The sequence below is a fragment of the Chroicocephalus ridibundus genome, chromosome 6 (assembly GCF_963924245.1).
Source record: "Chroicocephalus ridibundus chromosome 6, bChrRid1.1, whole genome shotgun sequence".
Lineage (NCBI taxonomy): Eukaryota > Metazoa > Chordata > Aves > Charadriiformes > Laridae > Chroicocephalus > Chroicocephalus ridibundus.
Window position 1 is genome coordinate 38,066,819 of NC_086289.1, and position 19,984 is coordinate 38,086,802.

The 19,984-nt window shown below is 42.0% G+C and overlaps 1 protein-coding gene across 4 annotated transcripts in view; it reads right to left on the minus strand.

Annotated features, from left to right (window-relative positions):
- The window catches only part of P4HA1 (prolyl 4-hydroxylase subunit alpha 1), a 33,305-nt gene that overhangs the window by 8,806 nt on the left and 4,515 nt on the right, over window positions 1-19,984 (minus strand). For 2 of the 4 annotated variants that reach the window (XM_063337462.1, XM_063337460.1), the window contains exons 2-9: window positions 17,369-17,485; window positions 16,346-16,442; window positions 13,680-13,831; window positions 11,090-11,227; window positions 8,904-9,143; window positions 7,516-7,706; window positions 6,790-6,966; window positions 2,852-2,922 (exon numbers count right to left, since the gene is read on the minus strand). In XM_063337462.1, the coding sequence (XP_063193532.1) occupies window positions 2,852-2,922; window positions 6,790-6,966; window positions 7,516-7,706; window positions 8,904-9,143; window positions 11,090-11,227; window positions 13,680-13,831; window positions 16,346-16,442; window positions 17,369-17,456 (1,154 nt within the window). In that variant the 5' untranslated portion in view covers window positions 17,457-17,485. Of the gene's footprint in view, window positions 1-2,851; window positions 2,923-4,029; window positions 4,101-6,789; window positions 6,967-7,515; window positions 7,707-8,903; window positions 9,144-11,089; window positions 11,228-13,679; window positions 13,832-16,345; window positions 16,443-17,368; window positions 17,486-19,984 lie in introns of all 4 variants that reach the window. The other 2 variants (XM_063337463.1, XM_063337461.1) reach the window with 1 other exon arrangement.

Below are 19,984 nucleotides of genomic sequence, written 5' to 3' on the forward strand. Positions count from 1 at the left end.
GTATTCCATCACACAAAGGAAGCTTTTTACCCTGCTCTTGTCTATCACACAAAAAAACAGCCCAACCCTCCCTCACCAGTGGTGTATGTGATGCAGAACCACCTTAAATTGTGCTCAAACTTTTTTTTTCCTTTTAATATATGTGTAGTCCAAGGTTGAGCATGATTCAGTAAATGCACACAGCTCTAATTCTTCACTGTACGTTTGTTCAATTAAGTTGCTTATCTGACACGTTAACTTGCATGAACAGCATTCTGTCATCTTTTTGACCAGCTGACACCTATGAGTCCACTACGGGCAGAAAACTTCCTACAAAAGGGACAAGCTTATTCCTGGGAAGTCAGAAGCATGGCAGTTTAAGATGTGGGTGACTTTAGGAGGATTTGGTATTTACTTAATAACTACCACACCAACCCCCAAAATTCCCTCATTACAAAGGTATGGTATTTTGGTGTCCCGCTTGGCTTTGTAAAAAGACACCTAAGAACTCAGCTAATATGTTATAGAAATTGAAAGAATTTCATTAGCATGCTGAACTGATGCTGGGGGATTGCTTTTCCTCTTCCTCACGCCCCAATCTGGCTTTTAACAACTGTTCTATTCATTACAAACAGCTAGCAGTGATCACATTTACTCCTCCCTCTTAGAATTCTGTATCAGGTATCATATTACAGACTTTTAATAGCACCATACTTATAAGCAGAAATATTTTTGGGTTTTTTTTTTGTTTTGTACATTTCTAAAACGTAAAAAGTACCAGTAGAGATGCAATAGGGAGTGAATAAAATCACAGGCTGGTATTTCTGAAGTGGAAACTTTAACCTCATATGTTACGGGCTCCGACTGGCTGCTGGGAGGAGAGAGGCAAAAAAAAAAAAAAGGCAGCTTCTTTAGGATCGGTGTGAGAGTGGCTGAGTTTATTCTGGTGCTGCACACAGCGGGGCTCACTGGTGCTCCTCGTATTGCTGGCAAGGCGCCCCCTTTTATACAGCCTGCCACGTACTGCACTGCGAACAGTAGTCCTCTCAAAGAGAGGAATGCTGTAATTTAGAAGCACATTTGCTAGGAAAGAATGTTTGAAGGGGGAAAGCAGTCATCTATTAAAAAAATAAAGCAAGCATTTTTTGGTTTTCAGGAGCAATGATTCATCTGGAATGCAAAGCAGCTCAAACAGCTCTAACAGAAAGATGTTTCATTCCAGTTTCCAGTGAGATACAGAATTACAAAAAACCTTAGCTCAGTAAGATCTGATTTAATTCTGCAAGTTCCTTAGATATGTTGGAAGGAAGTCCCTGACTGCCACCTTTCTGAGCACCAAACCTTAAACATCTGAGGGTCTCACTCAGCAGGCATGAGACGCTGCACCAAGGAGGCAGCAGCTGCCCGTATATTTATCACAGCCCCCCTAGGCAAGGTACAGCGCACGGTTAACTCCAGAGTAAAGCCCTAGGAGAAATCACTATTTTGTTGTGTCACAAAGCCAATAGCAAGGTGATGGCAAACGGGATCTGGCCACCCCATCTGGCTGCACACGTTGGCAAGGCAATCGGCTTTTAATGATGGGTGTTGCCTAGTACTATTTTTTCTGGCTGTTCCCACTAATGAAAAATCAAAACTCTAAACAGAGTTCTTTTACGAAGGCTCATGTATTTAAGTAGAGGCCAAGTATGCATCGCAATTTCAATTAGCGCTCTGATCACCTTCTCTAATTCCTATTATTAGCACATCAAGTTTGACAGAAACCGTGAGGATGTGTTCAAATGGATTAACACATTTCTTCAGTAAACGCCCCAGAGCAGTCTCTGTCAGAGGACAAATCCCGAGACTGAATAAATGCTTTCTTTAAAATGCAGAGTCACAGATAGCCACGACAGATAAGACACGGACAGACTTTAAAATTAAAAAAAAAAAAAAATTAAACAGAGCACACATCAAACAGGAAAAGGTATCTCCCTGAAGTTATCCTGGCGGGGACCCGTGGATGGAGGCAGGTTGGGGGAGCGAACCTGTAAGAGCTCACCAGACAATTGCCAGGGGACTCCCACGACCTGCGTGCGCTCTGATAAGTAGCCCGGTGTGCTGCTGAAGGTGCAAGGCAGTTCTCAGGTATAAAAATCAAAGTTTTCAACTTGCCACTACTTGTAACAACTACTTTAAGGATCAGACTTCAGCTACAATGGTTTTCTAGCTCCCATCAGAATTCTAACCACTCCTGAATCAATCAAAATCTTGCGATCCAGTATTTCGAAGCACTTTTATTTTTTTAAAGAAATTCACAGCTAAATGAAGCCCCTTATGCTACTAGCCATTCTAATTTCAGGGGTTTTGTTCAAAGAAGCTGAAAGAACACTACTTTACTATTAATGAAGCAACTACTTTCAATCATTTGAACAAGGAAATTCTTTAACATTATCAACTAGCTTTAATTTGCACTATTCCCATGAATGACAGCAGCTCCTCAGCACCTAGTTCAGAGCAGCACGTCTCACTCCCAGGTTTCGTGGCAGAGGTGAGTGATGCCGGCAACTCCTGCCGTGTGTTAGTGCCAGCAGAGCCCCATGCCGTGCCAACATTTTAGTACGTTAGTCGCACTAGCCAAGCCATGCTAAGCAAAGAGGGTGCTTCCATCTTGGCTCCCTCTAATTAGAACTATTTTCTATTTCCGCAGCCCGCTTGCTTTGTTATGTGACAGCTCGGTTTGCTTTAGGCCATTCTCTTTCTTCTAAAGAGAGACTAAGAATAGAAAAGTTATGCAAAAATCCTTATTTGCCCCAGGTTTAGAGATGAAGCAGCGCAGTCCCAGAACGGACTTCCTCAGACTGGGCGTACCTCTGGAAGACGCTCCCCTTACCTCTTAGAGACTCTGTAATGTGCTGTGGTCAGTTTCCCAGTCTCAGGGTCATGAACAGTAGCACGGCTCAGCTACAAAAAGAGAAAGGACAAGGGCTTACCCACCTCGTAGGCTGCTTTTTCGCCAAGCCACAGGTGTTTGAAAGGGTTCCGATTGGTCTGGATGGTATGCAATGCTCTTAAATTAGCAATATTAGAAGGGCAACAGAAGCTGTAGCTGCCATGTCCAAATCAAAACAAATTGGTTGCAAAAAATTTGGTTAGATTGTCCTTTCACTTTTTTCCTCCTTTTCTTTTTTCTTTTTCCTTTTTTTTTTTGTTTGTTTTAAACTAGAGACTTTCTGGAAGTAATTTATGATGCTGAGTTTCACAGAGAATTCCTCTTCACCCAGAAGTTTAACTGCTTTCAGAATTTGGGGTTAATGCTGATGGAATGCCAATCTTTAATCACTGCTACTAAAACTAGGGGAGGGGGCGGTGGCAGGCAGGGAGCAGGTGGTTTCTTTTAGAGCCAGCCAATTTTGGGAAACATTGGCTAAATTCAAGGCTTGTTGTACTTAATAGATGAGTTGCAAAGAACCAGGAGCCCAGTGAAAGAGCCTGCATTTGTGTCAGCAGGAGGTAAGAGCTCCCAGCCAGGAGCATGGGATTATGTGGGACAATGCAACGCTGTGCTTTCCTGCCACTCCAGCTGGCCCACGCGGTGAGGACCTGAGGCAGCTCTTACACATGTCAAGGCACTTCAAGTGGTCTGCTAGATTTTACAAGGGAAGGGAAGACAATTCTTGGTTGGTGAGAAAGGGAGTATTAAACAAAAAAAAAAAACAAACCAAACAAAACCCAATCTAGATCTACTGAAGGTTTTATAGCATCACGTATTTTTTACACTAATTGTAGAGACCTGCTTCTTGTACAGATCATCATTTGAGAATGCGCACTGAGAAGGTGACCAAAAAAAGAAAAAGAAGAAATCAAAATACACCCCCAGAACTTCTAGCTGAAGGAAAAGCCTGAGAAACTCAGCAGTAACAGCCTGTTACAGATCTGCATGTAATAAAGCAGTGGACTACAAAAGCCAAAGTTGTCTTTTTTAGACCACCTTTTTTTTTTTTTTCCCATAATGAGCAGAATCTACACACTCATTACAGGCCCAAAACATCTGGCATAGAGCTCTCTTACCTTTTGCTAATTCTGTAATGTGCCGTCTCCAAGGCTCCTGTTATGGGGTTTGAAATGGTGGCTCGCCTCAGCTGTGAAGCGAACCATCAGAATAGTTGCATTACAAAGCACATACTGCATCACAGCAATCCGACCATTCAGAAGCCTAAGGGGAAACGTCACGCCGCCACCACGCAAGCCACCCAGTCACCTCTTGCGTGGTTTTTCTTTAGTGGAGGGGGTGGAAATTCATAAAGCGGTGATGGGGAAGGAGGGGGAGTCTCCAATTTTACTAAAAGAGAGGGTTTTTTGGCTTGTTTATTTTAAACAGAGCATTAGAGAAGATCAGGTTTTCCAGGAAGTAATGTTTCCATTTTGGTAGCAAGAAGAACAGTCGTCTGAATAAAGCAAACTAGAATCTTTCATTTCCTTCATATTGCAACAACTGCTGGAAGCGGTACGACATTATGGCATGTGTACAATTGGTCCTTTGTTAGCACTCTGCACGTAAGATGAGTTTTACAGTTAAACTGAATCCAGGCAACACTGTCATCCTGTATAAGCGACAGACGAATCAACCGCTGCCTTTTTGATTGTCTCTGTACCAAAACCAGCACTGCACTCCTTTAACACTGACTGCTAACACCAACTAACTGCTTAGTCCATGGACATGTTTGCATTGTATTCCTAAATTACAGAGAGTGAGAACTCTTGCTTCAAAGCCTTCCTTTCCCTAAATGCGCTACACTTCCTTGGCGCCATCCCATCTATGTTAATACTCTGACTCAGAACCTTACGTGTGCCCTTTACCTTCGTTCGTGTACTACCAGACACTCTCCATCCATCATAACCGGAAAGGCTGAGTTGCAGAGCCCAAATTTTGGAAGAGGCACAAATGGCATACCTAGTCCCAAACAATTAGAACTAGTATTTTTCTACTGTTAAAACAGACCAAGTCAATCAAGGTTATGCCTACTGAGAATAAAAGGTACTGGGAACTCTTAATATGCTGCTTCTCCTCTCATCCCATGCAGAAGCATATAAGAACCGAGGCACAAACTACGATTCCTGCGAGACTCCCAAAGCTGAATAACAAGGCTTCATCCTGCCAGCTTATGGCCCAGCACAGCAGAAGGCTGGGCAGAGATCAGACAGCGCTGCCTTCCGGGAGGCGGCGATGGAACGTCCCAAGCATCGGGAAAGAGGAGATGACCTTTCAAGTCTCAAAAACCACGGTTCTCTTGCTACACTCATCACTGATCCCTGCAAGGCCTCGGCCGTAGGAAATGCATGGAATGCTAACTGCATACAGATGCTTCTGTGTTAATGAACTACAAATCTCCAAGTCTTTACCACGAGCCAAACATTTGATAGGAAAACAATTATCTCAGCAAGTTCAGAAGGTAAAATCACCACATTCATAGGTTTTTATTTTCAATGCTGAGACTTAGTTCTACTCCATAAAGAAGTGATTCAGTCATATTCCTCAGACGTAATGCCAGAGCTTTTGCAGCAGCAAAGGGGCTTAATCATCTACAGCCAAAACACTGGGACTCTGATTTTCAGACCTGCAGCAAGGCTGCCTGACAGGAGAGCAGGAAGAGATGCTTTACAGATAAGCGAAGAGAATTGCTCGTACTTCTTGCTTACAGTTCAGAAATAGAACGCATCAGCCTTTAGGAAGCTTTAAAATCGCCTTCAGGCTACCTAGTGCTCAGTGCTGTGGCCAAGGACAGGCTCATCCTCGATGTGCCTGTATATAACCCACAGCGGGTTTACTCTGCAGCGGGCCAAACTAATGGTTTGTCCTATACTTAGTGCACTTATCCCTCCATTTGCTCAGCTCTCTCTGGACAAAAAGCCACGTAGGCTAAAAGTAAAGAAAAATGCAGGAAAATTGCATTTCTGCAAGTTTAAATCTTACTTTAGAAGTAACTGGTAATTAACAGAAAAATAAATCAATTTAACTAACTAATCTGCAACACATCTTGAGATGCGGAGTTGCACCAACTGGATACAGAAGGTAGCAAACTGGTGGAGAAGTTTGTCGTTTGTCTTGGATGCTCCTGTTTGCTCAGACAGCGGAGCTGCCCTGGAGTATTCCACATTCAGAAACAAGAACTTCAGGATCCAGTTTCTGAGCTAGGATTTGACGAGCTGGCATTGGAAATAAGAAGCTGAGTACCACTGATTAAGTACTGCCCTCTTAAAGCTCTTTCATCTGCAAGTGACTTCAAAGCCTGGGAGACAGAAGTCAGTTTTGTACTGAATGGAGAATACAACCACTCATTCTTGTCTACACAATAACGCGGTGGCATTCCAGGACCAGAGGAATGGCTGCCTTTCCCTAGACAGCACTTTTCTCCACGTCACAACTCTGGCATATACAGACTTAAAAAAGAAAAAAACAAAAACCAGAAAACCAAACAAAAACCAGATGACAGGCATACTTCAAGGCAACCTAGCTGCAGTACGTCTGTTTTCTGTTGTAGAACATCCTCCTCCTCATCTGAAACGGCACACGCTGAAACTGTGTCTGCCAGAAGAGTCTGACAATCCTGCACTGCTGTTACCTGGCTCTCTTAATTACATAGAATTTCCAGCTTCCCCACTGTCTCCTTCAAAGAATGTGTCACCAAAAGCTACAAGGTGCAAAAAGCAACGTGTGAGCACACTGTACACACAGCTGCGTTCAAGAGGAGACAGAACCACACATACTCACACAGAAAACTACACACAAAATTTTAGATTCCAAAAGGCAAAGAAGTGTAAGGCATTTACCCTCGGCTTTGCTAGTTCTTTCACAGTTTCAATCTCTTCATCGGAGATAATGTCAAGGAAGCGAACAATTCGAGGTTTGTCCCACTCATCTTCCTGTTTGACTGGGCCCAGAATGTATCTAGGATTCCTGTTTCCGTCGTAGTAGCGGCAGAAGAGTCTTTTTTGTCTCCGAGGAGTCTGGAAGCAAAGTGGAGCAAGAGACAGTCAGAGAACTTCCAGATGACACTAGTATCTCTAAGAAAGAGATAGTAAAAAAAAAGAAGATGTCCTGAGGAGACAGGAACAAGTCACTTTTCCTACCTTAAGGTTATCTTACAAGTTAAAGAGATGCTTTAAATTTGAGAAATTAGTACTTCGAGCACACTAATGTTACTCTGTAATACTGCAACAAACAGTACTTTACGCAGTCCTATTAAAAATAATTTTATCACTAAAAACACCCATGCTCATTCAATTCCGTATGTAATTCTAGACTTCCAGCATCCTTATTCAATTAATTACAATTACGTAGTGCATCCAAGTTAGTCAGCAGTGCCTGCGGCAGTATGACTTTTTGTCTACTAGACAGAATGAAATGGGGAAGAAATCCAACACACACTAATCCTCAGTTCCACGCACTCAGCCAACTGCTGTAACAGCTTCTTGCTTCCACACCACATACAAATTCTGGACATTGTTTTGTCACGGTTGGTTTCACACATTTGAAAACAGTCTACTCCACTTTACCATTTTGAGACCCTCCCCACGGCACAGCATTTCGTACTTCCTTCTCTCGGGCAGGTAATCCTTTTTCTTAACCTCAGTTTCCTTCTCCAGCTGATCTTCTGAATCCGTACTGGACTTATTTGCATCTTTTTCTTTAGCCATGATATATTCGAAGTATTTCATGTTCCCATTTGCTCTTTGATGTTCAGGATCTATTGACAAGAAGCAGACAAGTATCACTGGCAAGTTTCCAACTTGTGAAGAAGTATCCCAAAGAGGCTATTTACAAAAAGAACAAGAAAACAGATGCTCCCTACTGCTTCTCAAAGAGCAATTAGAAACATCTACTCTGGTTTGAGAGCTTCCACAAGGTGGCTGAAGCGCTGAGCTAAGCTGGAAGTGATGCTAGCCTGCAGCATGCACGTATCCTTACTCATCTGCAGGAAAACACACAATGAGCTTTCAGAGCTAAGCGCAACTCGGTCGCAGTTAAGAAACCGCTGACAGTGAGGCCTGGGTCCTCAGCAAGCACAGGGGCCCACGCACTAAGAAATAGGGTTTGGCCATTGCAGCCAATCTCACCAGAGATGGAAAGTACAAGGCAATGGGACAAGGAGAGAGCTGGGACAGCACAACCCGCTTTAAACCTAAAAACTTCCCTGATGGGAATTCAGATTTCTGGGGACAAAGCAATCACTAAACTTACAGATTAGCTTCAGCTCATTAATAAAGGGTTCTCACTAGCCTTTGCTGTATTAGGATTAGTTCTGAACTTCCCACGGCATCCTTTACGCAGTCAATCAGTGTAATATTTACAGAAGCATAAATACTCTTCATATTTCATTAAACGGACAGAATCTCAGCTCACTGTATTGCATTCTGTATTTCTTATTTTTTCAAGGTTTTCATCTCAAGTATGCTTAATTTGCATTTAAATGATCTGCAGAGATTTTGGTATGACCTATTTAGTTTGAATTTCATTAATTTGTTCTTGCCTGTCCCTAAGGGGGAAGTAATCTCAACACAGCAAAGTAAGACAGAGGCAGAGAACCAACTTTCAGGCAGTAATGACTAAGACAGGTAAGCGGTTAGAAGCCGACAGAGGCAGAAAATAAGTCAACAGAAAGGAGCAATCCTTAACCATGACATTTCCTGACATGGCAGTTGAGACTAGAGCTGTCCATCTAAAAAAACAGTAGCAAAATATGACTTATGGTAATACAAGTCTTATTTTACTGTAAAACTACACACCAAGATATTAATGGTAACACCAGCAATAATCCCTTTTAAAAACCCAAATACAAGTCAGAATGCAGGCAAGAGTGCACCCCTCGGTACGAATCCATAGCCAGCACCTGCTCGAACACAGAGCTAGACCGTGGTGAGCTGCGGGTCCCTCTCTTGCATACCCAGTTCCAGAAGGCGTCTGGTGAGCATCATGGCTTTGCTCAGATCCCCCTGCTGATACACGGCATAACTCAGGTAGTCCAGAATGTAGACTTTATCCGCAGAAGACACTTCTCCCTCATCCAGCTGTTTGAGAGCTTGTTCCATCCAGAGCTCGGTGTGGTAGTAGTCAGCTTCGGTGTAGGCGATCTTTCCCAGCTCAAAGCAATCTTCAGCTGTTAAAAAGGATTTGTGCTTCACACCTGTATTTAAAGCAAAACAAACCAAACAGAGTTTACACAGAATTCCAGACACGTCTTCAGAGGAACACTAGGTTATTTCTTATTCTTCACAGCACAGTTTATTTCCGTTCTTCAACATCTGCCTTCTGTGGTGGCTATTTGTTGAAGACTCAGTTTAAGCATCTAAAGGCTGTAAATCCTTGGCAGAACACATAAGCGGTTAGATGCAGTTTTCCACTGCCAGAATAGCAGCAACTAGCTAAATGTCTTTACCATTAGTGGAAACTAAAATAAGATAAACCTTCCTTCTTCAAAACCCCAAACACTTTGAGCAAGAGCAATAGTAAGCCGAATACGAAGTTTCAGAAATCTGTTTTCAAAAGACATCGTATTATCACTTTCAAAATGTTACTGACGCACATCTTGTCAGCGACAACTTAGTGGCTAAAACATCAGTCAGTAAATTCCCAGCTGCTCAAGATTTTTTGAAGTTAGTCATTTTTAGAAACATTTGAAGAGGCCTCTGAAAGTAGTAAGCAAATTACAGATTCCTATTTTTGCCACTGTAAATTAAGGCCCAATGAAAAACCAAACTTAATCTTGTAAAAAGAAAACAGGACCTGCCAGTTTTACAGCTAAAATTACATTCCTGATTACATCTTAATACATCCTGAATGTCTAAGAGCGGGTCCCACAGCCGTGTTCCAACAAGGGAATTCTTCTGCTGAAGACATCCCTTAAGAGATTAAACAGCTGCAGAGACAGCCCGCCAAACACAGTACCCCACAGAACAACTCTGTTTCTGCTCACTAATTAAACACCTTGTGGTCCATCCTGCGATGGCCAGTGATTTCAACTTTCTGAGCCTGAAGCTGTAAACTCTGAAATAACACAAAGATGAGGGAATGGGGTGTGGTGGTGGCGGAGACAGAGAGATCTCTGGAATGAGTAACAGGTTGCGGGGCCATAGCCTGGTATTTAGAAGCAACAGAACATCCACGTGTGATGTGGCAACTCTTAAAAGGCTGCTTAAGACAGCAATCATCAAATAGGGTTGATAGTTAATATAAAGAAACAGCACAGCCTGTAACGCAGGAAAGAGAATTAATAAGCGATATGACAGATTCTGATCAAATCTGGGTGATCCGACCAAACAGAAATTCCCTGGGAAAGAGCACAGACAAGCGTTCATGCAGGCTGCTCCTCTCTGGAGCTCTGAAGAGACCAACCTATTCCCATTTATTCTCTAGAACTTTTGGGTTCTGCAATTACACTTTATTACACGCAGTCTGACAGCTTATTGCTTCAAAAGAAGCAATAAACTACAGTCCAGCCAAAGCACTTTGCCTTGTATTTTTGTGCTGGTTTAAGAAAACAATAATGAGCTGCTTATTGTAGTAGAATGAATGTGTACATTTTTGAGACAGGCTGGAACTAAACCCAAAAGCAAGGTTATACATCATAACGTATAAAGCCAATTACCCTTAATTTTATTAGACATCTGACCACAATGAGTGCTTGCAAAAACACAGATGGATTGTACAGAATTGATTTTTTGCCAGTTGGCATAATACTGTTTCCAAACAGAGGAAACAAGGAAAACTCAGCAGAGAAAGAGTCTTCTAACAAGAAAGAAGTGTCTTCTCCTGCATATGAACCTATTAAAGATTACCTCAGGTAATGCCACATAAACTCAAGTCTGTGTAAGCACGTGATACACCCTGTCTTTTGTTTTTCAATTTATACACTCCATAAAGTTTACGCTTAAAGAAACTTCAGTCACTCCCAACGTGAAAGGTCCATCTTACCCGTGTGAGAGGGAAGGGCACAATAAATGATAGAACTGCTTCGTTAAAATGCATTACATTGCGCAATAGAACTAGGTATCTGCTAGGTATCTGATTTGTAATCAGGACATTTAACAGAAGTTCACAGTGTCCCCTGAAAATAACATCGGTGACTCTTACCTGGAAGATTCCCCCTGGAGAGGGTGTCTGTGTCCAAATTATATGTGTCTTGAAGCCGCAAGAGGGCTTTTGCTGCACCGGTCTGATCTTCATCATTTGGGAAAAACTGCCGCTGGATAGTCATGTTGGAGATAAAGCCTGGGAAGACAGGGAGACACTTGGTCATCTTTGTCCCGGCAATTCTATAAACTCTAGGCATGAAATGACTCCCGACTCCGGGGAAAGCTAACATTTCAGGAAAAGCCAGTAACAAGTCAGGAAGAGCTATTAGTCCTGCAGACCACCAACAAATACCATAAGTTTGTTTAAAGGACAGGAGTACCCCTTCAGTGTCACACAAACTATTTCTGTCTTAACAAGTTAAAAAAAAAAAAGGGAAAAACCAAAACTTACATAGAACAAAAAGACCACCCCAACTCAGAGAACATTACAGATAATATAACAGTAGTTTTTGCAACCATTGCACTCAATCTGCTTTCCAAAAGGCCTTTCATTTGATAACATGGAATTTACAAATAATTTACAAGAGGAGAAAACCAAACAATGCTAAGAATAGCAGTGTAAAGATTAAGGCTGGTCCATAAAAAGAGGAAAAACAAAAATGCTGATGTCTAACTGCAAACAGCTTTTGACAAGACTTTAGGCACCTAAGGAGCCACTGTGAACCTAACTGCTTTCTGTGGAATTGGGCATTAACGTATTTACAGAGAAACATGAGAAGCACACAAAGTTAAGAAGGTTTCTCAAGATCCGTCTTCCCACAACTCTGACTTGAACTCAAGACACATATTGAAAAGTCAGCATCTTTTTTTTTTTTTTTGTGAAAAGAAAGCGAAGGAACAATCAAAAAGAAATCTTGGGGGCTTTTTAAAGAAGCACCAGGGTTTATGGAACAGAAGACAAGCAGGTTCTAGAAAGTAAAAAACTAAAAAAATATTCTCTCTAGGAAGTGTTCCCCGGTCATTAGAGTCACGCGTCGTTGTTTCCCCTGTTACGAAAGGCTCCTACTCCTCTCTGGTGAACACACCCATGGCTACTGCGTTACTCGGAGGGCCCTGCTGTAGAGCTAGTGCATTATCTTCTTCTCGGGGGGAGAACTGACGTTATTTTGCCCCTTCTGCTTCTGCAGAGTCACGAGGCCGGTGAGCTGTTTGCCCTGATGAGGGAAACAGAACTCCAGAGAGCCAGCAGAGCAGCTGAGGAGCACAGAACCAGCATCCTGGTACATGCAGCCACCAGAAGCAACAGCACCAACAGAGTCCACCACAAGCACCTTTCTTTGAACCAACTGACACCCACTCTGGCATTTTCAGAAAAGTAACTTTTCTACTCAACAAACTCTTTCGTCCCAAGATCCAGAAGCACAACAAGCTTTACAGCATTAACTAAGGATGGTGCCAATATGATTTTGTTAACTTAATCTAATATCCACCAGCAGAAAACTAAGCAGCATGACCAAAACCAGACAATCCATAGTATGCAACACTCAGATGCAAAACCATGCAAAAAATAATGATCTGGCCCAATTTGTGATTTTTGCCACACTCTGGTACTCCTTTTTAACTATTCAGACCTGATAACACTATGAGTTTATGGAAAGGTATTCCTGCTTTAAAAAAATACCATATCCTTTCACTTCTGTGCATCCTTTCTCTTACTACACTATGCTTCTCCCAATATTTTCCTTTTTCGTGACCATTTCCTTAAAACAAAAACAGTCCACTCCTCCCCCACACACACCTCATTCAGAAGAAGGACTTAAGACGCACTGGTGCAGATCTCCGGCTGGCAGGTGCAGGGACCTTTCAGTTGGCATATTCAGTCCCTCACAGCAGCACCAGGGAAGCTGAATGTGCTGAATCCTTATCAGAGACTAACCCTGGGTCTTTTTTGAAAGCTCCACTTTTTTACATTTCTTACTACAAACCTACACCTGGTATTAGTTAGTTGCTGAGACAGATTCTCACAGGCCAAATATTATCATCCTGGCTTCCTTGCTGCTAAAAGTCTCTTTCACAGTCAAGTATTTTGTGTCTTGTTCCCTACTGAAGAGCTGCCACTCTTGCAGAAGAGAAGAGGCAGCAAAGCGTTTGCTACACTAATTCAGTTCAGTTCCACAAACACTCAGTCTCTGCCAACATTCAGGTTTTGAACCATCACACCTTAACAACACTGGGCATATCAGCAGCAACAGTACTTGACCACACTCAAAGAGAGCCCCACACGTGTGACACACTGAATTTTGTTCCCTTTTTTCTGTTCAATGGAGCCATCACACTTAAGAGATTAAATTTCCTAAAATGCTAGTTTGCAAGAAGCAGCAGAGTACATGAAGCACGCCCTCATCACTGGCAAAATTTCAAAGTGTCCAAGGAGATTATTCAGTTTAAACATCGCAGTTTTTCTAAATTTTTGTAAAGCTCAAATTATAGCACACTGACAGCCAAACGGCAGGTCTTCTAGCATTACTTTTTATGAAGGCACCTCAAAAGCAGACTTCGAAATCTAATTCAAACCATGACATGTGAAAGACATAGTCAAGTAAACGCAATTAGAATGTGATCCTTGTTCCTTCTACAGGCACACTTACCATCTGACATGTCCTTCAGAACCAGGCTCTCCAGCTCCCCCCACTCTGTGTTAAGCCGTTTCATCAACTTGAATGCATTCACAGGATGTCCTAAAAACCCCTCTGGGTCTTTCGTAGCAGTATCTGTCAGCTGATCCAATTTCTCTGCCCATCTATAATGAAAATATACATTCATTAGAGTGTCTTGTAAAAGTCTGCCAGGGCACTATAAAACTAATTTCAAGCTACTCAACAGTCTTTACTAATAAAAATCCAAACACAAATTGCAAGCTTTTATATTATGTATACATAAGGCTCTCCTAGAAGGAACAAAAGGGGCTTTTTTCTTTGCCTGTTTTTTTTTTTAAAAAAATCTTCTTCCTTAGCTGCAGCCTAAATCTTGTGTTGCTCTTGCGGTCTTTCTTGGAACTGCTGAACGAACTCCTTCCTACAAATACCAAATGCAGTATGCCAGCAGTTCCATTATGAGTTTTCATGCAGGATTAATCAAAAACAAAGCTTCACCCACATTTTTGATCTTTTTTCTAAAGTTTACAAAATGGTAGTTCAATGCTTGTCGCAAATCGTTTTACATTCAGACACATACTCTTAAATCTACAATGCACCCCTTGCCTCCCACCACCCAACTGCCTCCTGTGCTGTACGCTTGTAGTAAGAAACACGTCGTTCCCACGCTCCCAAATGAGGATCAACTTTCCAGTGCTCCAGTTCTGACTCCACAAATGTTTCTAACGCTGTCGGTGACATAAGCCCTTCACAACTCCAACACGCTCTGAAACAAGCACACCTTTCCACAAATACTCTTGTTCATCTGTTGTTTTAACGGAAACATCCAGGGAGTCTGCTGGGAGTCTCAAGTCAGGAAGCACGTCAGCCATGCCATAAGCACCAGCGCTATGCTACTACACGGCTGCAAATCAACCAAACTTCCCCTCCCTATCCAAAACAATGCACATCTAGAACACCACCCTGAAAACAGGATAAATCAAGGTTAAAAAAGCCACACCCCACAGAGAATACCAAACAGACACACCAATATAAAGCAAATATGAAATCTGTAGCCTGGAGGGAACTCTGTACACACGCCAGCATCCACCTTGTTCCAGAATTTGCTATGCCTGAACTAAGTTTGCCTGCTTTACCTGAGACAGGTAGATGTTTACAGCTGTTAAAGGGGCCACTGTCTGTGTTCATTCTTCCCACACTGCCTTTAGTTAGTTGTTTTCTTACACTCTGACAGCCCCTGTCCGGGCTCTTGCCAGCAGCAATGTGAGCGAAGGGGTTTCCTCCAAAATGGAGTGCTCAAAATGCTCCCCCGGACCAACTCCAGCTTCTAGCAAGCCGAAGGCTGAAGAAAGCAAAACTGTGCATTCACATTGCACGTGGTCAAACCCATCGCACATTTCCCACTGCATGACCATCAAACCTAACGAGTGGCCGAAAGTCACTGCAACTGTGAGCCACAACCACAAGGCCAGGATATCTTTCAAGTAGTTTCTGTTTCATAAAAGCCTCTACCACAAACCTCCCACAAGGTGCGAGCCATCCTTCATGTTTCAGTGAATTACCAGCTTTCACTGAGTTCAAGTCAACACAAGCCACCAATATCCTTCAGCCAAAGTATAGGGCCCAACCTCAACAAACTCATACGATGTCGGCATTTTTTCCAGGTTCTTCTACCTCTGAGACAGTTATTTTAACTTTTCTGACCTGACAGCAAGCACCTCTAATATAATAAAACCAGAGCTGCAATGCTTATATGATAAGCTGCATTTACACACTTTTGGATGTCCAGTCGGCATGCTCCCATCTTAATTTGTAGCTATAAAGAATATACTTTTAACATTTCAAACCCGTGAGCAATTCCAACTCTGTATTTTAAGTGATAAAAATAAATACGGTAGGAAAGGAGTATCTTTCTTCCTGGATGGTAGAATGTAATATACAAAGGCTAAAATAAAATCCATGCACTTATCTAAAACTGTTTAAAAATCCTCATGGCAGACTTAAACACATTTTTGAAAGCCGGCAAACCATCCTGTTCAGTGATACAAAATTTTTATTTCTAGCTGTGATAAAATCTGACATTGTGGGCTCTGTTCCTCATACCTATGGAGCTGAGCAACACAGTAATGGCAATGGTCAGGTCTCTTGTTATTTTTAAAAGCAGTAAAGAAGTTTTATTTTTCTTAATTTTACTTTTAAATCTAAACATATCATGTAGAAAGAGACTCTGCTCCGGCAGCAGCTTACTACTATTCATTGGTTAGCCACTCATTGAGCAATATGGCCACACTATTTTTAGCACTTTTACATCTAATGTATCATTGCAGTCCTTGAAATGCTCATTTGGAGACTTCTTGGGTTTTAGTTTCCACTAAGCAAATTGTCAGTCAAAAAACTACATCCCCTCGGGAATTACATGCAAAAGGAGTCCTAAAGTGAAAGAAGGTATTATACCAAAAGCAGGTTGGTTAGATTTCATCATTAGAAAGCTGCATAAAACAAACCACTGGCTCAGAGATAATAACTTAGGACAAAACCTGCTAGTTTAAGCTTTGCCTCAGAGGAAAAATTCCACAAATTTAATCAGCCTTGGGAAGTACTTTTTACATAAGGGTGTACTCAAATTATTAACTATTAGCATTATGAAACAAGCTGCTTACTTTTTGATCTGTTCCAGCTTGCTTTCTTCTGCCTTGATGTAATCTTTCAGTGACACCACCAGATCTTTTTCTGTATTAATTAAGTCTGTCATATGACCTGGAAAACAAATGAGTTTGGTTAGACAAGGAGAAACAAAAAAAACCCTGAGAAGTGAGAATTAAGAGGCGTTCTTCCTCTCTTCTACTTTCTTCCCCTCTTCAAATCTCTCTTCCCCAAAGTCCTTCTGCATTTGCTTAAATAATCCTGAAGAAGCATTTGAGTAAGGCTTCTTGCCTTTTATTTTTTTTTTTTTGAAGGAGAAAATCTCATGTTGGACCAAGCTCGTTGCCATGGAAATTAACATAATATCACATATTTATTATTAGAACTAATTTAGCATTCATTTGGAAAAGGAAGTAGGTTGCAACAGAGTAATCCTTCATCCAAGCATATATAATGTAGAGCAAATAAAGACAAAGCTACAGAAATATACAAAGACTTCAAGTCTGATATACAATACTAATCCAGTGTTTTATTTTTAAGATTACTTGCATGACTTCAATGGGTCTCCTAACAGACTCTGTTATTAATTAATAATCGCTTCATTTCCTGCAAGGAGGCAGCTGAACTGGTTCATCATGAAGTGATACGGTCCTCATCTTCAGCTGTGTCACAGGCCATCACAGCCCAAGAGGGAGTACGCTAAACATACTGGTATCATTATGTACCCTCAGCAGCTGTTTTGCTTGTTTCTACATACGTGCAACAGTCCACACCAACATTTTGTTTGGAAGTCAGTACCAGCAAGAAGACATAATGAATACAAAGCCTAGCCTGGGCCATTAGACTTACTGGACTGACTTACTCAAAGCATTTTTCTCCCAAGAGAAAGAAGTCAGTAAGGTTCTAAGAACTTGTAAGCGGATTTTGTTCTGTACTAATTAAAGCCTTGCATGTCATTAACACATCATTGCAGAATCAGTTTTGAGAGCTGTCAAGAAATTCTTTTGGCTATGCAGCTTATACACCAAAGCACGTCTTACCAATGGAAGTGAAGAAGTCCGTATGGGCATAAGAAAAAGGCAGCAGAAGTCCAAGGGCTAGAGTATACCAAATCTTGTTGAATGCCATAGTTCAAGAGCTGTCACCTCACCACGTACCTACGAAAGAAACATAAAGTAGGTAGAACTTCCCTATTCACCAGAGAGTTGAATCTACCTTCAAAAGAGACGGATTATTCTCTTGGGGCTGCCACTAGTTCTTGATGTAGCAGAACCTTGACAAGTTTGAGCAGCTCTCACAGAGGACTGATGCCCTTCTGCACATTTCCTTACACTCTTGCCTTGTGTGGGAAGAGAAGAAAGAATAGCTTGGAGGCAGAGTCTTCAACAAGCGCTCTTCATCTTTTTTGATATAAGACACACTGCAGACAGAGCTGCTTCACAAAAAGCACCAAAAAACCCAAGACCAAACACTGAAAAAACATGTAATACCAAGTTAAAATACATATGATCAAGTTCATCCACCCAATGGAAAAAAAATAGTTTCCTTTCATCAGTCAAAAAGATGCCAGTGGAACAAGTCTAAATGAAAACCCTGCATGACCAGTCCACAGTGAGTAAGGTACTCGCATGCTTCTGCTCTTCAGCTACCACCAGCAGGAAGCCAGCCTCCATACCTGACACAAAAGGTTTCTCTGTCGACTGGTTCACAGTTAGTCCCTGGATCAGGCCGTGGCAGGCTCACAGGCAGCGCTTTCTCCCACAAACAGCTGCCAAGCTCTCAGCTTTTCAAGATCCTGAACCCTTTTAACAGCCTAGGATTTCCTCCCTACTGCATACTTTAAAAGTAATTACGCTGTCTGAGAATTCACAAGGTTTACTTTTTTCCAAACACAAAAGCTTAAACTCTCATGTATTGTATCTGGTCAGAAAAATCAAAACAAGCGCATGTACTAACACAAACCGTTTTTACAAGTCTTCCAACAGCAAGACAGCTAATGAGGAGAGAGGAGAGGGGAGAGGGGAGAGGGGAGAGGGCAACATCACAAAGCAAGTCCAGCTACAAAGTGTCTCAGCCTATTTAAGGAAGAAAGCAATATGCTTTTGATGGAGTTGACAGTACTGATAGCAAACAACATAAAACCAGGTATGCCATTCCCACAAGGAAGGTGTAAACAAAATCAGGAAAGTGCAAAAGTCACACCCCACGAAAAATCATCCCACCCACCAGTGGGGGTATGAACAGGAAACTCTCCCTTGACTCCAGAGCACAGGGTCTCTTCTCACATTACACCTGAAGGGTCAGGAAGCGGTTCCCTCCTTTCCTTTCCATCCCCAGCACTACAGAAAGAGCAGTACTCGGGTTCAGATTTTCTGACTCTGTGGACTGCCTCTTGGACAGGACAAGCACAGTTTCACTGGCACTAGCAGGAACAGCAGGAAGCTCCCAAGAGCCTAGAAAAGGAGCACAATCTCCAACTCTTATAAATCATCTGAAATCTGCATGACCAAAATTGAAAGGCTGAAACATTCTGACACATTCACCAGATGAAAGCAAGCTGTAAAGTAAAATTTGGAGAGAGAAGCCTGGAGTCCTGCTTTTTCCCCAAGTCGAGTCAGGCGCCTCAGCAATGCTCTAAACCAGCCCTGCTGTCCACAGTAATATTCCTCACCTCCTCCTTGCTTGCTCATCCCCTCCACAGGCAGCCAGACAAGATCAATCAGACTATTTCAAACATAACTAATCTAAAGAATCCCCCAAAAGCTCACTTCACCCTGGTTCAGTTCTGATACCGTTCACTAGGTAGCCATGTAACTTCCATGCCAGCACAAGAGGGCAATTTGGAGGTGGGTACTGGCAGCCGAAGGAAGCCAAAACTGTTGTTTCTGGTAGCAGCACAGGTCCAATCCATTTATGAAATGCCAACCCTAAACACAATGAACAAGTATACAACCCTCCAGCCAGCCTGTAACATTTACCTAGTTTTCAGCATAAACCAGGGATCCTGGTAAGGTCTGTATAACTGTACCTACTTCTTCTGTGACTAATGCCAGTCTCAGTAAACAAGAGCTCCAATTGAGTAGTTACTGCTGTAAATTAATGGGTCACTTCTGGAATCAAGTCTTCTTACTGGCAAATTTCCTTTCATTCTTTACTTAAAAGAAGCTGTATCCACATGCGCAAGGACACTGATGTGTACCTGCACTCTTATTAAAAATTCATATTTTGCTCTGCAGAAAGCCAAGTGCCTCCTGCTCATTCAGCACTCAAGCTAATACATCTGTGAATCGATTACAAAGCAGAAACAGTTGTACTACAATAAATATTTGTTAATGTTATCAGTACTCAGAATTCATTGAGCTATTTGTTTACTGCACTCAGCAAAACACAAGGAAAGCTTCAGAAAGTTTACTTTTTGCTATTGATCAATATGAACCTTTTCTAAAACACAAACAAGCAAAAATCAAAACACCAAAAGGTGATGAAAATGTTGTCCCCTCTCCACCTACAGCTCTTGGTGACAGTCTCCCACCTCGCACAACAGAATGATGCCAGAAAGCCTGTTTGAGCAGCATGGCTTGGAAACAGTTTTTCCTTTACCTGCCTTTACAGCCCACTCCAATACCGAGACGACTTGGAATGCAGCTGCAACCCTA